Source organism: Bombina bombina, chromosome 2, assembly GCF_027579735.1.
Source record: "Bombina bombina isolate aBomBom1 chromosome 2, aBomBom1.pri, whole genome shotgun sequence".
NCBI classification, from domain to species: Eukaryota; Metazoa; Chordata; class Amphibia; order Anura; family Bombinatoridae; genus Bombina; species Bombina bombina.
Window position 1 is genome coordinate 785,968,996 of NC_069500.1, and position 27,223 is coordinate 785,996,218.

At 39.1% G+C, this 27,223-nt stretch overlaps 1 protein-coding gene across 2 annotated transcripts in view; it reads left to right on the forward strand.

Moving 5' to 3' along the window:
* Window positions 1-27,223, forward strand: part of LOC128649601 (kelch-like ECH-associated protein 1A) — a 99,416-nt gene that overhangs the window by 22,610 nt on the left and 49,583 nt on the right. Inside the window, exons 1-3 of one of the 2 annotated variants that reach the window (XM_053702957.1) lie at window positions 13,564-13,769; window positions 13,943-14,144; window positions 23,891-24,718. In XM_053702957.1, the coding sequence (XP_053558932.1) occupies window positions 24,152-24,718 (567 nt within the window). In that variant the 5' untranslated portion in view covers window positions 13,564-13,769; window positions 13,943-14,144; window positions 23,891-24,151. Of the gene's footprint in view, window positions 1-13,563; window positions 13,770-13,942; window positions 14,145-23,890; window positions 24,719-27,223 lie in introns of those variants that run through there. The other variant, XM_053702956.1, reaches the window with a different exon arrangement.

A 27,223-nucleotide genomic window follows, 5' to 3' on the forward strand; every position in this document is an offset into this window, starting at 1 on the left:
TAGTTAATAACTATTGTACCTAGTTAAAATAAATACAAAGTTACCTGTAAAATAAAAATAAACCCTAAGATGGCTACAATGTAATTATTAATTATATTGTAGCTATCTTATGGTTTATTTTATAGGTAAGTATTTAGTTTTAAATAGGAATAATGTATTTAATTGTAGTAATTTAATTTCGTTTTATTTAAATATTATTTAAGTTAGGAGGGGTTAGGGTTAGATTTAGATTTAGGGGTTAATAAATGTAATATAGTAGCAGCGACGTTGGGGTTGGCAGATTAGGGGTTAATAAATGTAGGTAGGTTTCGGCGATGTTAGGGACGGCAGATTAGGGGTTAATAAAATGTAACTAGTGTTTGCGAGGCGGGATTGCGGCGGTTTAGGGGTTAATAATTTATTAAAGTGGCGGCGATGTCCGGTCGGCAGATTAGGGGTTAAACATTTTAGGTAAGTGTTTCCGATGTGGGGGGGGGGCCTCGGTTTAGGGGTTAATACGTAGTTTATGGGTGTTAGTGTACTTTTTAGCACTTTAGTTAAGAGTTTTATGTTACGGCGTTAGCCCATAAAACTCTTAACTACTGACTTTTATATGCGGTAGGAGTCTTGCCAGGAGAGGGTCTACCGCTCACTTTTTCAGGCGATCATAATACCGGGCGTTAGGCAAATCCCATTAAAAAGATAGGATACGCAATTGACGTAAGGGGATTTGCGGTAAGCTAAAATTGCGGAAACAAAAGTGAGCGGTAGACCCTCTCCTGCCTGACTCGTAATACCAGCGGGCGATAAAAAGCAGCGTTGGGACCCCTCAACGCTGCTTTTTAAGGCTAACGCAAGACTCGTAATCTAGCCACTAGTGTTTCATGTCCCATTAATGTTTGTATGTCCCTTTAATACTTTTTTGCCATTGAACTTAGAGAGATTAAACATTGCAGACAAATGCGTACACGCTCTCATCTGACCTGTGATTGTATGAATATATACAAACACGTATTTTATACTATCATAAGCAGATGTCTACGCTGAACACACAAACCACAAACAACTGCTATCTCTTATCACTGCAAACTATGGTACTGTGTGCTCTACAGTTGCTTAGAGATTCACTATTTAGAGAAACATTAGAAACTGTCAAGTCACTGCTATAATATCCAGCAGAAGGTTGAAGGTAAACTGTGGTAACTGTGATGATCGCAGCTCACCTCAGGGTAACTGAGACAAAGATTAAGGCAAAGCTACTACATTTGTAAGTCGTTAGCAGTTCTGTGCTTGTTTTCAAGACATGGATTTATATATCAGACAGAGGTCATTTGAATATTATATTTAATGGTTACTAATTCATTTCCTAATTGTTGAACATATTTTAACAAAAATATTTATACTATAAATGTAGGGAGGCTGGAATTAACATTAAAAACATATATCATGGGCAAGATTACATATGCCGCATTGCCATTTCTTACGTGGTTTTGGTATAACATATACGGCGCTGCAATTTTTACTCCCATAAGCTAACATAGAACCGCGTCGCAAATCGGTATCAAATATTCAGTGCAAGGACTTACGCGGCGAAAATTGAGTAATTTTTCTCTATTTTCACCTTGCCACACATAGGCAGGCGCAGCAAGCCTTAGGCTGAAAATGTGAGCACAGTAACTCCCGTAACTGCCTGAAAATATTAAGTATTAACCCCTAATCCGCCATTAACCCACATCGCAATAAAGCTTATAAATGTATTAACCCCTAATCCGCATTAACCCACATTGCAATAAACCTAATAAAACTATTAACCCCTAATCTGCCATTAACCCCACAACGCAATAAACCTAATACAACTATTAACCCCTAATCCGCCATTAACCCACAACTCAATAAACCTAATAAAACTATTAACCCCTAATCCGCCAAACCCACACAATGCAATAATCCTAATACATCTATTAACCCCTAATTCGCCAAACCCCCACAACGCAAATAACTAATTAAATTACTAAGCCCCCTTACCTAACACCCCCTAAATAAACCCCAGTTACCTAAATTAAAAAATACTAAGTTATAATTAAAATGAAAAAGCTAACATTACTTAAAAATAAAAAAATTAAAACAATCTAAGATTACAAAAAATAAAAAGTCTATCATTACATAAATTAATAAACCAAATTATCAAAATAAAAAAAATTAGACCTAATCCCTATGAAAATAAAAAAGCCCCCCCCCCAAAATAAAAACACCTCCTATTCTAATACTAAACTTAAAAGGGCCTTTTGTAGGGTTGCTCTAAATTAAACAGCTGTTAGAGAGTCCCCCCTCTAACAGTAAAACTCACCACCCAACAAACCCCTCAAAATAAAAAAAAACTAACACTAAAAAATTCTAAACTACCCATTGTCCCTAAAGGGGCATTTGTATGGGCATTGCCTTTAAAAGGGCATTCAGCTATTTTACTGCCCTTAAAAGGGCATTCGGCTCTTTTAAGAGTGCCCAATAAATAACTAATCTAAAAAAACAAATAAAAATTTAAAAAAGCCAAAGATTTGGACAGCCAATAGGATTTCAGTAGCTCTCATCCTAATGGCTGATTTGAATTTGAAAAATCAAATCAGCCAATAGGAATGCAAGGGACGCCATATTTAAATGCGTATCTTGAGTTCACTATTCAGTGTACGGCAGCGATTGTACAAAGAGGATCGATCCTCCACGCTCCATGGCTCCGCAGTCGCCGGTCCTGCTCCGCACTCATCTCCGCTCTGTGTCGGCTTGGTCCTGGATGAAGAAGGAAGTGGTCCCCGCTTGGAAGAAGATGTTGGCCGCTTGGAAGAAGACTTCACTGCCTGGAACAGAACCTTCTCCAGAAGCCAGACTTCAGGAATGGTGAGTACCTATTTGGGGGTTAGAGTTAGTTTTTTTTTGGGGGGGGGGGTTGTTTGTTTTTTAGATTAGGGTTTTAATGGGCAATCGTAAAAGAGCTGAATGCCCTTTTAAGTGCAATGCCCATACAAATGCTCCTTTAGGGGCAATGGGTAGTTTAGTTTTTTTTAGTTTTAGGTTTATTTATTTTAGGGGATTTGGTGGGTGGGGGGTTTTACTGTTGGGGGGGACTTGTCACTGGGGACTCCAGAAATGTGTATTTACGCGCATTTCTGGACATCGCTAGTTTATCTGACTTACGGCACTTTATGAACTGCCGGCGCCGTATATGTGATACCCCGATGTGCGAGGTGAATTTACGGGCGGCGCGGGTTTCAGCAGTTACGCTGAAGCTTGCACCGCATATGTACTCTCGCACCATATCTGTTCACTTTAGTCTATTGATTTGTAGATAGAGTAGTTCATTCATTAAGTAGGCTCCCAGCAGAGATGGTAAAATACTGTTATTCACATTAAAATATATCTAACAGATAAGAAATATTAATATGAGCTGGTGTTGATTAGTTGTCACTATTTTGTTGTGTTTAGTGACATAACAGTATGTATCTTAAAGGGATACGAAACCCCCCAAAAAATTTTTGTGATTCAGACAGAGCATGCCATTTTTAAAAAGTTTCCAATTGACTTATTATCACATTTTCTTTGTTCCAATGGTATTCTTTGTTGAAGAGATACCTAGGTAGGAGTCTGGAGGACTACATGGCAGTAAATATTGAATAGCTAATGCTTGCAAAACTGCTGCCATTTAGAGATGTGCATTCATTTTCGGACGAATGCATATTTGTCACGAAAATCTGATTTTCAATTTGTTTTAATGAAATGAATATCCGAATGAATGCACCAAGGAAAATAAAGAAAATGGAAAAAAAACTGATTAAAATCATCAGTATTCACTTGTTTACTTTTATTAATGTTTTAAGCGGTTAATACTTACCTTTGCACGTTCTCCATGCTCTCCACAGCACACTAAGGTAAGTATTGTAGTTACAGGTGAACTTTTCACTTGTAGCTTTGAAACACATTTGTAAATGTTTAACGAAAATTCAGTATTCGTTTTATTTTAAACTAAACGAATACCGAATAATGCAGCCACCAAATATTCGGCGAAACTAATTTTCCTGAATATTCGGACTGAAAATTTCATCTGATACAAAAGTTTCTTGGCTGTACATGTCTACTGCAATCAATATAGTGCTCCAGACATTTAGACGCTCCTGATCTTATGTCCCTGCTTTTCAACAAACGATACCAAGAGAATTGATTGATAATAGGAGTAAATTAGACAACTATTTTAAATTGTACTCTCTATCTAAAACCATGGGTTCGGGACCCATTATTGGGTCCCAACAGCATGTTTACTGGGATAAGACTTGTGTGTGTGGTGTGGGTTGTATAAGAGTGTGTGTGTGTGTGTGTGTGTGTGTGTGTATGTGTGGTGTGTGTTGTATGAGAGCTCTATGGTGTGTGTTGTATGAGAGTGTGTGTGGTGTGTGTTGTATGAGAGTGTGTATGGTGTATGTTGTATGAGAGTGTGTGTGGTGTGTGTTGTATGAGAGTGTGTGGTGTGTGTTGTATGAGAGTGTGTTTGTGTGTGTTGTATGATAGTATGTGTGGTGTGTGTTGTATGAGAGTGTGTGTGGTGTGTGTTGTATGAGAGTGTGTGTGGTGTGTGTTGTATGAGAGTGTGTGGTGTGTGTTGTATGAGAGTGTGTTTGTGTGTGTTGTATGATAGTGTGTGTGTTGTATAAGAGTGTGTGGTGTGTGTTGTATGAGAGTGTGTCTGTGTGTGTGGTGTGTGTGTTGTATGAGAGTGTGTGTGGTGTGTGTTGTATTAGAGTGTTTGTGGTGTGTGTTGTATGAGAGTGTGTGTGTTGTGTGTTGTATGAGAGTGTGTGTGTATTGTATGTTGTATGAGAGTGTGTGTGGTGTGTGTGTTGTATGAGAGTGTGTGTGGTGTGTGTTGTATGAGAGAGTGTGTGTGTGTTGTATGAGAGTTTGCATGGTGTGTGTGTGTGGTGTGTGTTGTATGAGAGAGTGTGTGTGTTTTGTATAAGAGTGTGTGTGGTGTGTGTGTTGTATAAGAGTGTGTGTGGTGTGAGAGAATTTGTGTGTTGTGTATAACATACCTCCCAACATTTCAAAATTCAAAAGAGGGAGAGACCCCCCCACCCCACCCGCGGCAGATATTTGAAATGTGGTGGGCAGGAACAGGGGCGGGGATTAAAAAATCATACGACCAAAGTAATATAAATAAAAGTCTAAATAAAGTCATATCTTTTAATACTCTTAGGAAGCAAATCAAACACAAGCTCACACAACTGGTATAGCCATGTGAGCTCTGTATTTAATTAACCTTTGCAGAGACAGTGCTAAATATTTTTATCATAATTGGACATTTAATAATAGATTCTTTAAAACTGCTCTCTGCATTCCCCATTAATATTCTAGATTCTGGTCTTTAAAGTTAGCAAAAATGCACAGTAGCACACTACATAACATACACTTACACATGCAGATACACATACACACACACACTACATAGCATACACTTACACATGCAGATACACACACACTACATAGCATACACTTACACATGCAGATACACACACACTACATTGCATACACTTACACATGCAGGCACACACTACATATCATACACTAATACAGGCAGATACACACACACACTACATATCATACACTTATACATACAGATACACACTACACAGCTTACACTTATACATACAGATACACACACACGTATAGATACAGATAGACACACACTACATCATATATGGGTATCTGTAACTCATTGTATGGGCTCCTGGGGTTGGCAAGCACATCAGCTGGCAGTCTGAGGCTGCCACTGTTTGTTACCCTGGTGTTAGCACTGCTCAACGTATAAAACTGAAGGCATGTTAGTATTATCACCAGGGGTTAGACGTCATCACTACCAGAGGTAGGTTATAGAGGTCACCATTACCTGAGGTCAGAGGGTATACAGCCTTCCTGCTTTACCCACACACCATTAATTTTCAACAAAGAATCTAACATGTATATAACCCTGGGAGAGAAGAGCCAACTGCTTCTGAGTATGTGCCCAATAAAATTTAAATTATTATAATTTTTTTAATGCATGGGGAAATGCGGGACAGATGGCTAGCAACCCGGGACAGCGGGACAGACCCCTAAAATCGGGACTGTCCCGCGAAAATCGGGATAGTTGTGGGGTATAGTATAAGAGTGTGTGTGGTGTGTGTTGTATGAGAGTGTGTGTGGTGTGTGTTGTATGAGAGTGTTTGTGTGTTATATGAGAGTGTGTGTGGTGTGTGGTATGTGGTGTGTGTTGTGTGAGAGTTTCATGTCCTTTTAAATATTTAATGGTAAATACAGGAATATATTTTAGATATGGGTTGCTGTAGGTTAATTACAGGTCTTTTTTGCACCTTTTGCTTTATTTATTTATTTAACATTTGGAGGTGGCTGCATGAAGGGAGAAGCTTTTAGGAGGAAATTTTTAATATTCACTTTTATATTATATTTGTTTCCTGATTAAATCCTGGATCACTTTCTCCAAAAAATGTCTCCATGTATTAAATCTGAATTTGCAGCTGTGGAATTGAATATATTAAATATTAAAGTGATGGTAAACTTTCTCCTTTTTTAAAATCAGATCCGGAATTTTCGTAATATTTTAGCGTTTCATTCATCAGATGTAATGAAGATGCAATATAACTTACTTTTTAATATAGATATGAAATTATTATTATTATTTATTATTATCATTTATTTGTATAGCGCCGCCAAATTCTGTAGCGCTGGGTACAGTGGTAGGGGTATACAATGACAAAGATTTGTGATAAAATACAAAACATAACAAAACAAATATAGTACACAGGAGGAAGAGGGCCCTGCTCCGGAGAGCTCACAGTCTAGATTCAAATTCCCTGCGCTTTGCCGCCCACTGCAAAAGTCAATTTTTCTGTGAACTAAAAGTTTTAATTGTTCTCCAATCAGTGCTATAACTACAATAAAAGTGCCATATGGGGAGAGCGCTGATTGGAGAATATCTGATTTTATAAAGGGGAGAGTTTACCATCACTTTAAAGGGACACTGAACCCAATTTTTTTCTTTCGTGATTTAAATAGAGCATGCAATTTCTTCTGTTAAGTGTGATCAGTCCACGGGTCATCATTACTTCTGGGATATTAACTCCTCCCCAACAGGAAGTGCAAGAGGATTCACCCAGCAGAGCTGCATATAGCTCCTCCCCTCTACGTCACTCCCAGTCATTCTCTTGCACCCAACGACTAGATAGGAGGTGTGAGAGGGCTATGGTGATTATACTTAGTTTTATATCTTCAATCAAAAGTTTGTTATTTTAAAATAGCACCGGAGTGTGTTATTACCTCTCTGGCAGAGTTTGAAGAAGAATCTACCAGAGTTTTTGCTATGATTTTAGCCGGAGTAGTTGAGATCATATTGCTGTTTCTCGGCCATCTGAGGAGAGGTAATCTTCAGATCAGGGGACAGCGGGCAGATGAATCTGCATAGAGGTATGTAGCAGCTTTTATTTTCTGACAATGGAATTGATGAGAAAATCCTGCCATACCGATATAATGTCATGTATGTATACTTTACACTTCAGAGAATTACACTGTAAGAAGTACATAAAGCTGTTTAATAACTAGAAATTATGTTTAACGTTTTTGCTGGAATGTAAAATCGTTTTCATTTGCTGAGGTACTGAGTGAATAAATGTTTGGGCACCATTTTTCCACTTGGCAGTTGCTTAAATCTGTTTTTTTCTGTCAGTTTCTGTTCTCCCTCACTGCTGTGTGTGAGGGGGAGGGGCGGTTTTGGCGCCTTTTCTATGCATCAGTTATTTCAGTCAGCAGCTCATTGTATTTCCTGCATGATCCGGTTCATCTCTACAGAACTCAGGGGTCTTCAAACTTATTTTGAGGGAGGTAATTTCTCTCAGCAGAGCTGTGAGAATTATAGTTTGACTGAAATAAAAACTTTTATTCTGTAATTTGTTTCCTGCTTTCAGAAATTGTTATCTTTGTTAATGGGATTAAACCTTTGCTAAAGTTGTGTTGTTTACAAGGATTGAGGCTATAACTGTTTCAATTTATTAATTTTCAACTGTCATAGATTTTCTGTGCTTCTTAAAGGCACAGTACGTTTTTAATTGAATTGTATTCCAAGTTGCAAGTTTATTTGCTAGTGTGTTAAACATGTCTGATTCAGAGGATGATATCTGTGTCATTTGTTGCAATGCCAAAGTGGAGCCCAATAGAAATTTATGTACTAACTGTATTGATGCTATTTTAAATAAAAGTCAATCTGTACAAATTGAACAAATTTCACCAAACAACGAGGGGAGAGTTATGCCGACTAACTCGCCTCACGTGCCAGTACCTGCATCTCCCGCTCGGGAGGTGCGTGATATTGTAGCGCCGAGTACATCTGGCCGGCCATTACAAATCACATTACAGGATATGGCTTCTGTTATGACTGAAGTTTTGGCTAAATTACCAGAACTAAGGGGTAAGCGTGATCACTCTGGGGTGAGAACAGAGTGCGCTGATAATATTAGGGCCATGTCAGATACTGCGTCACAGGTTGCAGAACATGAGGACGGAGAACTTCATTCTGTGGGTGACGGTTCTGATCCAAACAGACTGGATTCAGATATTTCAAATTTTAAATTTAAACTGGAAAACCTCCGTGTATTACTAGGGGAGGTGTTAGCGGCTCTGAATGATTGTAACACAGTTGCAATACCAGAGAAAATGTGTAGGTTGGATAAATATTTTGCGGTACCGACGAGTACTGAGGTTTTTCCTATACCTAAGAGAATTACTGAAATTGTTTCTAAGGAGTGGGATAGACCCGGTGTGCCGTTCTCACCCCCTCCGATATTTAGAAAAATGTTTCCAATAGACGCCACCACACGGGACTTATGGCAAACGGTCCCTAAGGTAGAGGGAGCAGTTTCTACTTTAGCTAAGCGTACCACTATCCCGGTGGAGGATAGCTGTGCCTTTTCAGATCCAATGGATAAAAAATTAGAGGGTTACCTTAAGAAAATGTTTGTTCAACAAGGTTTTATATTGCAACCCCTTGCATGCATTGCGCCGATCACGGCTGCAGCGGCGTTCTGGATTGAGTCTCTGGAAGAGAACATTAGTTCAGCTACTCTGGACGACATTACGGACAGGCTTAGAGTCCTTAAACTAGCTAATTCATTCATTTCGGAGGCCGTAGTACATCTAACTAAACTTACGGCGAAGAATTCAGGATTCGCCATTCAGGCACGCAGGGCGCTGTGGCTAAAATCCTGGTCAGCTGATGTTACTTCTAAGTCTAAATTGCTTAATATACCTTTCAAAGGGCAGACCTTATTCGGGCCCGGGTTGAAAGAGATTATCGCTGACATTACAGGAGGTAAAGGCCATGCCCTGCCTCAGGACAAAGCCAAAACTAAGACTAGACAGTCTAATTTTCGTTCCTTTCGTAATTTCAAAGCAGGAGCATGGAACAAGGGCAAGCAGCACCAAAACAGGAAGGAGCTGTTGCTCGCTACAGACAAGGCTGGAAACCTAACCAGTCCTGGAACAAGGGCAAGCAGACCAGGAAACCTACTGCTGCCCCTAAAACGTCATGAATTGAGGGCCCCCGATCCGGGATCGGATCTAGTGGGGGGCAGGCTTTCTCTCTTCGCCCAGGCTTGGGCAAGAGATGTCCAGGATCCCTGGGCGCTAGAAATAATATCTCAGGGATACCTTCTGGACTTCAAATCCTCTCCTCCAAGAGAGAGATTTCATCTGTCAAGGTTGTCAACAATCCAGACAAAGAAAGAGGCGTTTCTACGCTGCGTACAAGAGCTCTTGTTAATGGGAGTAATCCACCCAGTTCCACGATCGGAACAGGGACAGGGGTTTTACTCAAATCTGTTTGTGGTTCCCAAAAAAGAGGGAACTTTCAGACCAATCCTGGACTTAAAGATCCTAAACAAATTTCTAAGAGTTCCATCGTTCAAGATGGAAACTATTCGAACAATTTTGCCCATGATCCAAGAGGGTCAGTACATGACCACAGTGGATTTAAAGGATGCTTACCTTCACATACCGATTCACAGAAATCATTACCGGTATCTAAGGTTTGCCTTTCTAGACAGGCATTACCAATTTGTAGCTCTTCCATTCGGATTGGCTACGGCTCCAAGAATCTTCACAAAGGTTCTGGGCACTCTTCTGGCGGTACTAAGACCGCGAGGAATTTCAGTAGCTCCGTACCTAGACGACATACTGATACAAGCTTCAAGCTTTCAAACTGCCAAATCTCATACAGAGTTAGTACTGGCATTTCTAAGGTCACATGGATGGAAGGTGAACGAAAAGAAAAGTTCACTCGTTCCACTCACAAGAGTTCCCTTCCTGGGGACTCTTATAGATTCTGTAAAAATGAAGATTTACCTGACAGAGGACAGGTTAACAAGACTTCAAAGTGCTTGCCGCACCCTTCATTCCATTCAACACCCGTCAGTGGCTCAATGCATGGAGGTAATTGGCTTAATGGTAGCGGCAATGGACATAGTACCCTTTGCTCGCCTACACCTCAGACCACTGCAACTGTGCATGCTAAGTCAGTGGAATGGGGATTACTCAGACTTATCCCCTTCTCTGAATCTGGATCAAGAGACCAGAAATTCTCTTCTTTGGTGGCTTTCTCGGCCACATCTGTCCAGGGGGATGCCATTCAGCAGACCAGACTGGACAATTGTAACAACAGACGCCAGCCTTCTAGGTTGGGGTGCCGTCTGGAATTCTCTGAAAGCTCAGGGACAATGGAGTCAGGAGGAGAGTCTCCTGCCAATAAACATTCTGGAATTGAGAGCAGTTCTCAATGCCCTCCTGGCTTGGCCCCAGTTGACAACGCGGGGTTTCATCAGGTTTCAGTCGGACAACATCACGACTGTAGCTTACATCAACCATCAGGGAGGGACACGAAGCTCCCTAGCTATGATGGAAGTATCAAAGATAATTCGCTGGGCAGAGTCTCACTCTTGCCACCTGTCAGCAATCCACATCCCGGGAGTGGAGAACTGGGAGGCGGATTTCTTAAGTCGTCAGACTTTTCATCCAGGGGAGTGGGAACTTCATCCGGAGGTCTTTGCCCAAATACTTCGACGTTGGGGCAAACCGGAGATAGATCTCATGGCGTCTCGACAGAACGCCAAGCTTCCTCGTTACGGGTCCAGATCCAGGGATCCAGAAGCAGTCCTGATAGATGCCCTGACAGCACCTTGGGACTTCAGGATGGCTTACGTGTTTCCACCCTTCCCGATGCTTCCTCGATTGATTGCCAGAATCAAACAAGAGAGAGCATCAGTGATTCTAATAGCACCTGCGTGGCCACGCAGGACTTGGTATGCAGATCTGGTGGACATGTCATCCTGTCCACCTTGGTCTCTACCTCTGAAACAGGACCTTCTGATTCAGGGTCCCTTCAAACATCAAAGTCTAACTTCTCTGAAGCTGACTGCTTGGAAATTGAACGCTTGATTTTATCAAGACGTGGGTTTTCTGAGTCAGTTATTGATACCTTAATACAGGCTAGGAAACCTGTTACCAGAAAGATTTACCATAAGATATGGCGTAAATACCTATATTGGTGTGAATCCAAAGGTTACTCTTGGAGTAAGGTTAGGATTCCTAGGATATTGTCTTTTCTACAAGAAGGTTTAGAAAAGGGTTTATCCGCTAGTTCATTAAAGGGACAGATCTCAGCTCTGTCCATTCTGTTACACAAACGTCTGTCAGAAATTCCTGACGTCCAGGCTTTTTGTCAGGCTTTGGCCAGGATTAAGCCTGTGTTTAAAACGGTTGCTCCACCATGGAGTTGAAACCTTGTTCTTAATGTTTTACAGGGCGTTCCATTTGAACCCCTTCATTCCATTGATATAAAGTTGTTATCTTGGAAAGTTCTATTTTTAATGGCTATTTCCTCGGCTCGAAGAGTCTCTGAGTTATCAGCCTTACATTGTGATTCTCCTTATTTGATTTTTCATTCGGATAAGGTAGTTCTGCGTACTAAACCTGGGTTCTTACCTAAGGTAGTTACTAACAGGAATATCAATCAAGAGATTGTTGTTCCTTCTTTATGCCCAAATCCTTCTTCGAAGAAGGAACGTCTACTGCACAACCTGGATGTAGTCCGTGCTCTAAAATTTTACTTACAGGCAACTAAGGAATTTCGACAAACGTCTTCTCTGTTTGTCGTTTACTCTGGGCAGAGGAGAGGTCAAAAAGCTTCTGCTACCTCTCTTTCTTTTTGGCTTCGTAGCATAATTCGTTTAGCTTATGAGACTGCTGGACAGCAGCCTCCTGAAAGGATTACAGCTCATTCCACTAGAGCTGTGGCTTCTACTTGGGCCTTTAAGAATGAGGCCTCTGTTGAACAGATTTGCAAGGCTGCAACTTGGTCTTCGCTTCATACTTTTTCCAAATTTTACAAATTTGACACTTTTGCTTCATCGGAGGCTATTTTTGGGAGAAAGGTTCTTCAGGCAGTGGTTCCTTCTGTATAAAGAGCCTGCCTATCCCTCCCGTCATCCGTGTACTTTTGCTTTGGTATAGGTATCCCAGAAGTAATGATGACCCGTGGACTGATCACACTTAACAGAAGAAAACATAATTTATGCTTACCTGATAAATTCCTTTCTTCTGTAGTGTGATCAGTCCACGGCCCGCCCTGTTTTAAGGCAGGTAATATTTTTTAATTTATACTCCAGTCACCACTTCACCCTTGGCTTTTCCTTTCTCGTTGGTCCTTGGTCGAATGACTGGGAGTGACGTAGAGGGGAGGAGCTATATGCAGCTCTGCTGGGTGAATCCTCTTGCACTTCCTGTTGGGGAGGAGTTAATATCCCAGAAGTAATGATGACCCGTGGACTGATCACACTACAGAAGAAAGGAATTTATCAGGTAAGCATAAATTATGTTTTTAAGCAACTTTCTAATTTACTCATATTATCAATTTTTCTTTGTTATCTTGCTCTCTTTATTTGAAAAAGAAGGCCTCTAAGCTTTTTTTTTTGAGTTCAGACTCTGGACAGCACTTTTTTATTGGTGGATGAATTTATCCACCAATCAGCAAGAACAACCCAGGTTGTTCACCAAAAATGGGCCAGAATCTAAACGTACATTCTTGCATTTCAAATAAAGATACCAAGAGAATAAAGAAAATTTCATAATAGGAGTAAATTAGAAAGTTGCTTAAAATTGCGTGCTCTATCTGAATCACAAAAGAAAAAAAATTGGGTTCAGTGTCCCTTTAATGTAATCATATTTTTTATTTTTCTTTACATTTATTTTTCTCATTTGCATAAACAGTGTTTATACAGTTAATTTTAAATCTTGTTAGAAAGGAATTTATTACTTCATAGCTACTTGTAAATACATATTTTGGAAAGCTGGAAACTTTGTTTTTAAACCACCCACAATGCCTTTCATTCTCGATTCCTTCCCAGATATTTTTCTTTTGTTTATAAACAAGACATGAGTTAACACAACTGGCTGTGCCAGCAGCCAGGAGGTTAAACTAATAGAAAACTCCTGTTTTGAGTGTGAACATAGCTGTGTCATGATTCACTTTTTTAGCGTAGCCTGGTGTGGATGACTTTGCAGTATTTGAAGGAAGAGTGTGTTTTTTTTGCTAAACCAAACCTCACTGATAACACAGGAGTTTAGCCAGAAAGCTGAGTGAAAATACTTTTCCAGGTATTTTAGAAAACTGTCTGTTGACCTTGCTAAGTCACAAGCTGCTCTTAAGGGTAAGTCATGGTAAAGGAGATGGCTAAATTCAACAAACGAAAGAAGGCATTGAGACAAGTAGGCAGACAGTGTCTTAATTATGCTTAACAGGAAGTGGTTAACCCGTGTTTTAAAATTGTTATACAATTCTCTTGTTTCTAAAATGTAGACCTTTTTTATCTTCTGTTTACAGAGATCTAGCTTTGTACTTGTGAGCCTTGGTTCTATACCACACAGTTTTCTACCCTGCCTGGGATCCAGCAATGGAATAATGGAAACAGAAAATGTCAGGAAAATGGAAAGGAAATGTGAATTAAACAGGATAATAACGCTGGGAATATTTCCTGACACGTGACTGTTAAATTGTAAAACCAAATGTGACTTCTTAAGAAGATGTAAGTATTTCATTTAGCTTTTGTTAAGTCTGTTCATTTAGATATATAATGATTAACCATTTTAACTAACATAGAATTAGTTAAAAATGCTTCTCCTATTAGCCAGCCTTAACCCCTTAATGACAACTGACGTACCAGGTACGTCATGCATTAACAAGTAGTTAATGACAATGGACGTACCTGGTACGTCAGTTGTCTAAGAGAGTGCTGGAAGCGATCGCAATCGCTTCCAGCAGCTCTCAGGGTATTGCAGTGATGCCTCCATATGGAGGCATCCTGCAATACCTTTTTAGAAGACTCCGATGCAGAGAGGGCCACTCTGTGGCCCTCTCTGCACCGGTAGCGATGGTGCCGGTTCGTTGGTGGGTGGGAGCGCAACAGGGAGGTGGGTGGGCAGCCCATCGCTACCCTGCATCCGGTTCCTAGAAGTGCAATGTGCACGCCGGGTGCCGGGAGCGTGCGGGGGGCGTGCGTGTGTGTGGGTGTGCGAGCGCGCGCGCGCATTAGCTGGCCACTGACACCAATGAGGAGGGAAGGGGGGGGGAGATTTTTTTTTAAAATAATATAAAAGGATCTGGGAGGTGGAGGGGGGTAGGGGTATTGTGGGGGGCTGCTACACTACAGAAAACCTAAAAAAAAAGAAAAAGAGCAAAAAATACTTTTGTTTTTGGGCAAATTGGGTACTGGCAGACAGCTGCCAGTACCCTAGATGGCCGCAATTAGATAGGGGAGAGGGTTAGTGAGCTGGGGGGGGGGGGATCATGGAGGTTGGGGCTAAGGCAGGAGTCCATCACAGCTAAAATATTTTATTTTTTTGTATTAAAAAAAAAAAAAAACCTCCTTTTATTTAGTACTGGCAGACTTTCTGCCAGTACTTAAGATGGCGGGGACATTTGTGGGGTGGGGGAGGGAAGAGAGCTGTTTGGGAGGGATCAGGGGGTGGGATGTGTCAGGTGGGAGGCTGATCTCTACCCTAAAGCTAAAATTAACCCTGCAAGCTCCCTACAAACTACCTAATTAACCCCTTCACTGCTGGGCATAATTTACGTGTGGTGCGCAGCAGCATTTAGCGGCCTTCTAATTACCAAAAAGCAATGCCAAAGCCATATAAGTCTGCTATTTCTGAACAAAGGGGATCCCAAAGAAGCTTTTACAACAATTTGTGCCATAATAGCACAAGCTGTTTGTAAATAATTTCAGTGAGAAACCTAAAATTGTGAAAAATGTAAAGTTTTTTTTTTATTTGCTCGCATTTGGCGGTGAAATGGTGGCATAAAATATACCAAAATGTGCCTAGATCAATACTTTGGGTTGTCTTCTAACAAAAAATATATACATGTCAAGGGATATTCAGGTATTCCTGACAGATATCAGGGTTCCAATGTAACTAGCGCTAATTTTGAAAAAAAGTGGTTTGGAAATAGCGAAGTGCTACTTGTATTTATGGCCCTATAACTTGCAAAAAAAGCTAAGAACATGTAAACATTGGGTATTTCTAAACTCAGGACAAAATTTAGAAACTATTTAGCATGGGTGTTTTTTGGTGATTGTAGATGTGTAACAGATTTTTGGGGGTCAAAGTTAGAAAAAGTGTGTTTTTTTCCATTTTTTCCTCATATTTTATTATTTTTTTTGTAGTAAATTATAAGACATGATGAAAATAATGGTATCTTTAGAAAGTCCATTTAATGGCGAGAAAAACTGTATATAATATGTGTGAGTACAGTAAATGAGTAAGAGGAAAATTACAGCTAAACACAAACACCGCAGAAATGTAAAAATAGCCATTGTCATTAAGGGTAAGAAAATTGAAAAATGGTCCGGTCATTAAGGGGTTAAAGGGACACTCAAGTCAAAATTAATGATTTCATTATTCAGATAGAGCACGCAATTTTAAACAACTTTCCAATTTACTTCCATTAAAAAAAAAGTCCACAGTCTTTTTATATTTAAACTTTTTGAGTCACCAGCTTCTACTGAGCATGTGAAAGAATTCACAGAATAAGCAGGTATATGAATTTGTGATGGCTGATGGCTGTCGCATGATACGTATATGCATTTGTAAATGGCTGATGGCTGTCACATGGTACAGGGGGAGTGGAAATAGACATCACTTTTAAAATTGTTAAAAAAATCTACTATTCTTTTGACATTCAGACTAAGTGCTATTGCTAATATGTTCGCCCCTGTCCGCCCGAGATTGATAAATCGAGTCCATTGTAAGCTCTTCAGGTCAGAGATGGTGTGTGCTATGGCGGTTTAGGGGTTAATAATAACTAAATTATTAACCCCTAAACCGCCATAGCCCACACCACAATTAACCTATTCTAGTATTAAAAATAAAAATTAAAAATTAAAAATGTGGTGCTACACCTCTAATCAATTGCTAAGAACAACAGTGCAAGCAGTCTGAAAAATAATATGAACCTATGCAATCAGCCAATCGGATTGACCTCGCATTCTATTGGCTGTTCCAATCAGCAAATAGAATGCAAGCTCAATCATATTGGCTGATTGGATCAGCCAATCGGATTGAACTTCAAACCGATTGGCTGATTGCATCAGCCAATAGGATTTTTCCTACCTTAATTCCGATTGGCTGATAGAATCCTATCAGCCAATCAGAATTCAAGGGACGCCGTCTTGGATGACGTCATTTAAAGAAACCTTCATTCGCCAGGAAGGATGCTCCGCGTCGGATGTCTTCAAGATGGAGTCGCTCCTCGTCGGATGGAAGAAGATAGAAGATGCCGCTTGGATGAAGACTTCTGCCCGGATGGAGGACCTCTTCTGCCCGGATCGGATGAAGACTTCTGCCGGCTGGGTGAAGACGGCTCAAGGTAGGGTGATCTTCAATGGGGTAGTGTTAGGTTTTTTTTAAGGGGAAATTGGGTGGGTTTTAGAGTAAGGTTGGGTGTGGGTGGTGGGTTTTAATGTTGGGGGGGTTGTATTTCTTTTTTTAGTATTTTAAGGGCTATTTGTAATTTAGTATAGGGTAGGGAATTTTATTATTTTGGGGGGCTTTTTTATTTTATTAGGGGGCTTAGATTAGGTGTAATTAGTTTAAACTTCTTGTAATTTTTTTATTTTCTGTAATTTAGTGTTTGTTTTTTTGTACTATAGTTTATTTTATTTAATTGTATTTAATTTTAGCTAATTGTAGTTAATTAATTTAATTAATTTAATGATAGTGTAGTGTTAGGTGTAATTGTAACTTAGGTTAGGTTTTATTTTACATTTAAATTTGTAATTATTTTAAATAGGTAGCTATTAAATAGTTATTAACTATTTAATAGCTATTGTACCTAGTTAAAATAAATACAAAGTTGCCTGTAAAATAAAAATAAATCCTAAAATAGCTACAATGTAATTATTAATTATATTGTAGCTATCTTAGGGTCTATTTTATAGGTAAGTATTTAGTTTTAAATAGGAATAATTTAGTTAATACTAGTAATATTATTTAGATTTATTTAAATAATATTTAAGTTAGGGGGGTGTTAGGGTTAGGGTTAGACTTAGGTTTAGGGGTTAATAACTTTATTATAGTGGCGGCGACGTTGGCGACAGCAGATTAGGGGTTAATACATTTACTAGCCTATGTGGGCTATGGCGGTTTAGGGGTTAATACTTAAATAGGTTAATTGCGTTGTGGGCTATGGCGGTTTAGGGGTTAATAATTAGGCTTATTGCGTTGTGGGGGCTGTCGGTCTAGGGGTTAATACATTTATTATTAGTAGTGAGAGGGGGGATTGCGGATATAGGGGTTTTACGTGTCGGGCTATTTTTGGGAGGCAGGTTAGACTGTTACAGGAGATTTAAAATTATATTTACTTTTCTTAGGCGCCGGCAGTTTCTAAAGTGCCGTAAGTCACTAGCGACTCCAGATATTTGTAGTTACGCTCATTTCTGGACATCGATAGTTTATCAGACTTAGGGAACTTTAGGAACTGCCGGCGGGGTATATGTAATACCCCGATGTGCGAGGTGAAATTACGGGTGGCGTAGGTTCCCACGCTTGCGCCGAAACCTATTGACTTTAAAGGGATAGAAAAGTCAAAATTAAACTTGCATGATTCAGATAGAGCACTGATTTTCAAACCTGTGCTCATACCTCCTTCCCTAACAGGCCACAATGTGAGGAAATCTGAACTGGAGCACAGGTAAAATAATCAGCTAATTAGTAATCATGGTTATTTTATCTGATCTCATCCAAGGTAATCCTGAAAATCTGGCCTGTTTGGGAGTCCTGAGGGCAGGTTTGAAAACCAGTGAGATAGAGCATGTCATTTTAAGACACTTTTATATTCACTTCTGTTGTGAAATGTGCTTCCTTCTCTTGGTATCCCTTGTTGAAAAAGAATACGCACATATCCTACACTAGTGGGAGCTATCTGCTGATTGGTGCCTGCATATATTTGTCTCTGTGAATGGCTAGAACTAGATGTGTTTAGCTAGCTGCCAGTAGTGTAATTTTGTGGGTTCCTGTCCCTTTAAATGGACACAAAAGTTAAAATTAAACTTTCATGATTGAAATGGAGAATGAATTTTTTTAGAGACTTTCCAATTTACTTCATTATCAAATTGTGTACAGACTTTTTATATACACACTTTCTGATGCACCAGCTCCTACAGAGCATGTGCAAGAGTTCACAGTGTATACGTATGAGTCTGTGATTGGCTGGTTGCTGTCACATGATACAGGGGGGGGCGACAAATTGAAATTCATTTTGAAATTTATCAGAAAAAAAATCTGCTGCTCATTTAAAGGGACAGTCAACACCCATGAAAATTTTATCCCATACCTTAGATAAACAAAAAAAAAATGAGCCTGCACCGCATCCCATCCTGAATACCCCTAACGTTAGGTGTCTAATCTTCGAATGAACATTTAGTTTTCAGCGGTAGATATGGCCGCCAAACTCCCCGCACTGTTACATAGGAGGCTTCTTCTCAAAGTCTTCAGCCAATGAAAATCAAATCCTCGGCCAGATTCTTTAGACGCGTTCACAGAGACACTTTTTAATAGCGAGCGTACTACAATGATATAGCGCATTAGAAATAGAACAGTGTCCCTGTGAATTAAAACAAGAAGGGGACGGAGGAGGAGGGGGAGAAGTTTGGCGGCCATATCTAGCGCTGAAAACTAAATGTTCATTCGAAGATTAGACACCTAACGTTAGTGGTATTCAGGATGGGATGCGGTGCAGGCTCATTTTTTTTGTTGATCTAAGGTATGGGATAAAGTTTTCATGGGTGTTGACTGTCCCTTTAAAGTAAGTTCTATTGCATTCTGTTTTTATCATGCACTTGTTTATTATGCAATTCTATTATATCTAATGGTCCTTTAATGTTGAATTGTGTAGAAAAATAATTAGATAAACTTTTCTAAAGGTATGTTGTTGACCCTTATATTTTTAACCCATTTAAAAAATACACTTATATTCAATAGTATAATAAATTATTTTGACACATTAGAGCATTTTTCTATTTGTATTTGTATGTCACTTTAACCCCTTGGTGACTGGACCATTTTTCAATTGTCTAACCCTTAAGGACCCAGGCTATTTTTACATTTTTGCGGTGTTTGTGTTTAGCTGTAATTTTCCTCTTACTCATTTACTGTACCCACACATATTATAGTTTTTCTCGCCATTAAATGGACTTTCTAAAGATTATTTTCATCATATCATTTACTGTAAAAAAAATTATAAAATATATGAAAAAATGGAAAAAACAGACTTTTTCTAACTTTGACCCCCAAAATATGTTACACATCTACAACCACCAAAAAACACCCATGCTTAATAGTTTCTACATTTTTTTCCTGAGTTTAGAAATACCCAATGTTTACATGTTCTTTGCTTTTTTTGCAAGTTATAGGGCAATAAATACAACTAGCACTTTGCTATTTCCAAACCATTTTTTTCCAAACATTTGTGATAGTTACATTGGACACTGATATCTGTCAGGAATCCCTGAATAACCCTTCACATGTATATATTTATTTTAGTAGACAACCCAAAGTATTGATCTAGGCCCATTTTGATATATTTCATGCCGCCATTTCACCGCCAAATGCGATCAAATAAAATCGATAACTTTTTCACAAACTTTAGCTTTCTCACTGAAATTATTTACAAACAGCTTGTGCAATTTTGGCACAAATGGCTGTAAATGCTTCTCTGGGATCCCCTCTGTTCAGAAATATATGGCATATATGGCTTTGGCATTGCTTTTTGGTAATTAGAAGGCCGCTAAATGCCGCTGTGCACCACACTTTTGCCCAGAAGTTAAGGGGTTATTTAAGTAGCTTGTAGGGTTAATTTTAGCTTTAGTATAGAGATCAGCCTCCCACCTGACATATCGCACCCCCTGATCTCTCCCTGACCCCCCTCAAATAGCTCTCTTCCCTCCCCCACCTCACAATTGTCACTGACATCTTAAGTAATGGCAGAAAGTCTGCCAGTATAAAAATAAAGGTGTTTTTGTTTTGTTTTTTAAGATTTTTTTGTTTTTTTATTTTTTATGTGAAGTGTAGGATCCCCCAACCTCCCTGATCCGCCCCAAACAGCTCTCTAAGCCTCCTCCCTCGACCTATTGGCCTCCATCTTAGGTACTGGCAGCTGTCTGCCAGTACCCATTTACTACAAAATTTGCCCTTTTTTGTCTTAAAAAATAAATAAAAACCCCAACTTCTGTAGTGTAGCTGCCCACCCTTAATACCCTACCCACCCTCCCCCTCCCAAACATTTTCCCCCCTCCCTCTCCCTTCTTTGACTCCTGTTAATGTATTGTAAACTGAATGTAGCCCCCCCCACCCCCTTCCTCGCGCACTCCAGGAAACAGGGGACAGGATCCGGATGAGTGTCTCTCTGCATTGGATACCTAAAAAATGTTATTGAAGGATGCCTCAATATGGAGGCATCACTGCAATAACATGAAAGTGGCTGGAAACGATCACTATCGCTTCCAGCGCTTGAAATCCCTGAGGACGTACAGGGTACGTCCTTGGTCATTAAGTGACAGTTTTTGTAGGACGTACCCTGTACATCCTTGGTCGTTAAGGGGTTAAACCTGAGTGCTCTACAGTTTAATGTTACATAATTCATTAACGCCTTCTCTGGCATCCAAGTGCTTATAGAGATTTTAAAATGCAGATGCACTTTACAAATAAATGATTTTACTATAGTATTTCCAGTAAAAGTATAATACACTTATTTACTTAATCACCCTAAGGATCTTCAGTACTGAATTACTTGTTGTATAATCCATATGGGCCAATTTATTAAGCTGCGGCGGACAGGGGCGAACAAACGCGCTCCTGTCCACTGCAGCTCGCCTCTGGTGGGCTGAATTCCGCTGCCGGAATTCAGCATTGCACACGAGCGCTATTTTGCGATCGCGTGCAATCCCGCCCCCTGCCGCTCACAGCCAATCATGCGCGGGCAGGAGCTGTCAATCTCCCCAGTCGGACGAAACCGGGGAGATAGAAATTCTCCAACTAAGAGGTGGCGAAAGGTTAGGAAAGCAGTGGTCTGATGACCGTTGCTTGCTACATATGGACTGCAGGTTCTCTTGTGAGAACCTGCAGTTGTAAAGGGGGCGAAGCCTGCCGAAGGCTTTCATAAATCGACCCCTATATATAGCTGGTAAAAGTTCCCACAGATTCTGTTCCTTTTTCTCAGGAAGTAATTATGTCCTGCTCATCAAATGATTTAAAAATACTGTAAAAGTTACACCATCGCTTTCTTTTAATTATAAACTAAGTAAGCATGTACTGAGTCCACAAAACCATTTTTATTTTGATGCCATATTTTTAGTCTTGTAAAAACCTTCATGAGAAACAGATTAATTCATAAATTCTCAAAATTACTGTTGACTGTTACTGATAATCTGATAATATACTTTTTTCTTTCTTTTTTTTTTTAATTGATTTGAAAGGGAATGTATTTTTATAAAGCATTACAGTTTTATAGGAAAAAATTATCCCTGGCTATCATGGACTGATAACCAGGGTCTCATTTAAAGGGACTTTCTAGAATAAAACTAGCATCTTCCTTTTTTTTTTTTTTTAAGCACATAGTCAAAGTTATACTACTGAAACACCCCATCCATTCTGCTCCAAATAAAAATACATTCAGTAACTGAAGCATACACAAGTGTGCCTTGTTCTCTTTTGCTCCACGTCTGTATCCAGAGCACAGCTTAAAGGGATTGTAAAGAATTAAAGCCAAGTATCTAAAAATACTCTTAAAAACAGGTGTACTTTAATTAATTAAACTTTACAAACACGCATTTAAAAAAAAAAAAATACTTACCTTTTTGTTAGGGTGAACAGACCGCTGATCCTCCGCCCGTTTCTCCTTCTCTATTTTGCAGATCGATGACGAATCTGGCTTCCTCCATTCGTTGCTTGCCCCCAATTGGTGTCTAGCTCGGGGGGCATGCAATGATTGGAGGAGGCCAGGTTCGTCATTGATATGCAAAATACAGTCAGAGATGCAGGCGGAGGATCGGCGGTCTGTTTACCCTAATGAAAAGGTAAGTATTTTTTTTTTTTTAAAGCGTGTTTGTAAAGTTTAATGAATCTAAGTGTCGCTGTTTTTAATTCTTTAAATTTTACAATCACTCTAAACAGACGTGCTTTTATTCTTAAGAAAAATTATTTTTTGCACAATTGAGGCCCTAACTTTATTTATTTAAAGGATAAGTGTGCTGCAAAATTGTTTTCCCCTTTATCTGTTACCAATGACTTATCAGTGTTCCATCTAAGGCCAGCCCAGCAGTGAATCCGTTAATTAGAGCAATTAGCAAACACTATACAATGCAGACTGCAATCTGTGGTTCTCTTATTAACTGTTTCACTGTTGGGGTGCTCACAAAACAGGCCTTAGGGAGAACACATCTATTATTGTAATTGTGTTGACATTGAATATGACTCATCTGTAGCCTTTAACATGTCAATAATTATTCTGTAGATTGTGATAAACCCCATATTTAAAGTGCTGCGGATGCTGAGCTGAACACAACTGGGGATTGGCTTACTGCAAAGAACTGCTGGTCCCAAGCAAGATTTTAACTATATTTGTATTAACTTGGTGGGGGTTTAAACACAACGGGGCATATTTAAGAAGGTGCAAGCAGACACAATCCGATATTGCGGATCATGTCCGCCACAGCATACAATCGGCCACGAGCAGGAGGTGTCAATCAATCTGATCATATTGGATTGGGTTGATTTACGGCGATGTCTGTCCGCCGCCTCATAACTTGTGTTTCTGGCAAGCCTGAAGGCTCGCCAGAAACATGAGGCAACAAGCTCCATACGGAGCTTGATAATTAGGCCGCAATGAGTTGGAACATTAATAGTGTAAGAAAGGAATGTTATAATGAATCATGCCATTTTTGCTCTAGGAAGACCCTTTAACACCATAGCAGTCAGAGAGGACTGCAGCATATTGCTACACCATTTAGGGTTAAATCAGCTGCAAAAAGTGAGCTATGTCTATTCAAAAGAGAGGTCTGCTACCACAATTGGCATGGCTACATCACATTTGTTACATTTTATTTCTTCAGCATCTCTACATATGATATATATATTAAATTGAATTGAAAATACATGCTTAGCTCTATTGTCAGTGTGATCCTATACATTTTATACTACTAGGTATATTTGATTTCACAGAAAATGCATACCCGTATCATCAAATTATAATTTGTATTTGTTTATTTTTTTGCTCTAGGACCAGTGATTGCAAGAAGCCAATATTTTCTGATGGATTGACTCATAATAAGATAGTTCAAGACTAGTACTCTTCATCATTGCTGGAAGAATTATTTCAAACAGTGTTTGGTTACAACATGTAGTGCCAATAAGGGCTATAAGATATGTTTCACAAACAAATAAGTAATGAAGAACTGGATTAACATATGGGTGCTTAACAGAGACAACATTCATTATTGTGGTTTGGTTTATTTGTTAGCTAATTGAATTAAATACAAGAATGTTATGTTCAAGGAAAAAAAAGCAAGCCAGTCTGAAGAACTCATCAACCATTGCTGTCCCGTCTATGAAAGGACATGGTTATCTGGATTACACCATTGAAAACCATCCTTCAAAGGCCTTTGAGAAGATGGATGAGCTAAGAAGGAATAATCAGTTGTGTGATGTTCTTATTAGGGTTATTTATAAAGATCAAGTAGAGGATTTCCATGTCCACAAGATTGTCCTTGCTTCCTGCAGCTCCTTCTTTAGGGCCATGTTTACAAATAACTTTCAAGAATGTAACGCTCGAGAGGTGACAGTCAAAGACATTTGTCCCATAGTGATGCAGAGGTTGATAGAGTTTGCTTACACTTCAAGGATAACTGTTGGAGAGAAGTGTGTCTTACATGTACTATTGGCTGCCATGCAATACCAGATGGAAGATGTGGCCAAAGCATGCAGTGACTTCCTCATCAAACAACTGGATGCTACCAATGTTATTGGGATATCTAATTTTGCTGAGCAAATTGGGTGCACAGAATTGTACAAGAAAGGAAGAGAATTCATTAATACTCACTTCAGTGAGGTAAGATATAAATTAACTTCACTTGATTTGTGTCTATTAACAGAAAGATTTCGTTTATATTTGTGGCAGTGTGTACAGTGTTTGTATCAGTTGGCAGAACCTCCGGTACCCTACAGTCCTGACTTTGGCCAAAAAAAATTAAAAAATTAGGATTCATCTACATTTTTGTAAGAGCCAGCAGGTAGGGTTTTCATAGAGTATTTCAAACGTTTTGGAGCCACACTTAAAATGCTAGATGTTTTGGCTTCCTGACTCATCATTTGTCAATCTACAGCCTTTGTCAACTTTTAAAAAAATCACTTGATTGCTAGAAACACAGATGGTTCAGTTAATGAATTAACCCCTTGACCCACAAACAATTAAGATGTGAAACAGTTGTTTACCTCTGGTGGAACAGCAGGTCGATGAAGTTGTGGCGTTGAGCTTTGAATTGTTTATGATATGATGGGAACTCAGAAAATCACCTAAAAAGTAAACTTACCATGAGAAGAGCAGATGGAATAGATGAGACTTTTTGCAACCCAGCTATTTGATGAGGCAGCCTTTCCTATCAGGAAGCATTAGCTACTGAATCTGTTAGAAATCTACAAATCAATCATACATAACAATCATAATAAAGTAATGCTTAGAAAATATGACCACTAGCCATGCAGCCCATCTGTTGTCCACAAACATCAGATCAGACACCTGGAGCTCTCTTTTACCAACATACACACATCAGATCACATATCAGATTTAATCTTGCAAAAAATCAACTGGGTAAAGGGATATAAAACCCAAACATTTTCTTTTGTGTTTCAGACAGAGCATATTGTTTAAAAAAAATAAAATTCAGTTTACTTCTATTATCAAATTTGCTTTGTTCCCATAATATTCTATGTTGAAGAGATACCTAGGTATTCATCTGGAGCACTACATGTCAGGGAATAGTGCTGCAATCTAGTGCTCTTGTAAATGGATACCATTCTTGCACAACTGCTGCCATATAGTGCTCCAGAAATGGGCCGGCTCCTAATCGTACATCCCTGCTTTTGAACAAAATATACAAAGAGAACAAAGAAAAAATGATAATAGAATTAAATTAGAAAGTTGTTTAAATTCTGAATCATGAAAGAAAAATTATGGGTTTCCTCTAGAGTTTACACAGTGCTTGAAATTCCTTAATGAAACCAGGAAACGTGTTCAAGCAAAGACAAACAAAATGTTGACATTGGGTTTATTGATGTTGTGAGCCAAGTTTCCTTGGCTATTGTTGCAGTATACAAAAGCCTTGATAAAAGTTTATTTTTGGCTCCTAACGTTTTGAATCTATTTACATACGCATTGTTTTTGTTGCTCTATTAAAAATGTGTGTGGCTCAAAAATATTCTTGCTGGTTCCTAATATTTAAATAAACTTAACATCCACTACCCCAGGACTTGACAAATGTGTCCAAAATCTAGAAGCCAGCCCAAGAATTTAGGAGCTAGAAGTTTTTGACAGCAATATGTTATTCACTTACATTTAGTATTTATATCTATATAGATAAACATCAAGTGAACTGATTGAATTGTTAAAGGAAGAATGACACAGTCAACTTCAACCTATAGCCTACAGTTTTTACTCCCCTGTGAAGCTTTTAACCCCTGTTCCCTCTTCATAAACGTGCATTTTAAAAATAACATTTTGACAATGTATGCATGTTCCTACCCTGTCTAAACTCACTCACCATAGCAAAAAGGATTTATAAAAACAAACAAAAATCATCCTATATATTATTTTACAGTCACACAGTTCTCCCATATATTTTGATGCTTGTTAATTTTTTATTTGTTATGAGAAACATGGATCCTATAACATTTTTGCTTTTAATCTTAGCTGAGAGCTTGTAAGTGAGTGCTGGACTTTCTCTGTGTGCTGTATTAATTTGTTTTGTAATTTTCCCTATGGACCTTTGCCCCCAGACTTGTCTGGGGTTATCTGCCTGTGACTCTGGGGATAGTGCAGCTTCCTGAGAGTGCTATTGTGCACCCAGGGCTGTACATGTTGCAGGGTCATAGGATGTGTACCTGTCTGAGAGTGCAGTCCCCTTCCATGTTTTGTATATGTCTAGGTTGATTACATATGCCTGTGCACCCTTCACTTGTTCTCAGTTTGTTGGATTGAGAGCTTGCATTGTGTGGCTGTTTAGGGACTCAGGTTTTGGAAGAGACCTTGACTTGGTACCTGGGCTTATCCCATTTGGCCAAATGCGGTAACTAACCTTTCTATTTTTGCTTTTAATCTTAGCTGAGAACTTGTGAGTGCTGGACTTTCTCTGTGTGCTGTGTATATATATATATATATATATATATATATATATATATATATATATATATATATATATATATATATGTTTAAAGAAGAAGGACACTCTCAGGATTTGTAGATGAACATTAAATGTTTTTTATTTTGAACAACAACGTGTCATCATGGACAGAGTCGACGTTTCGGCTCACATCACAGCCTTCTTCAGGACGAAGGTAA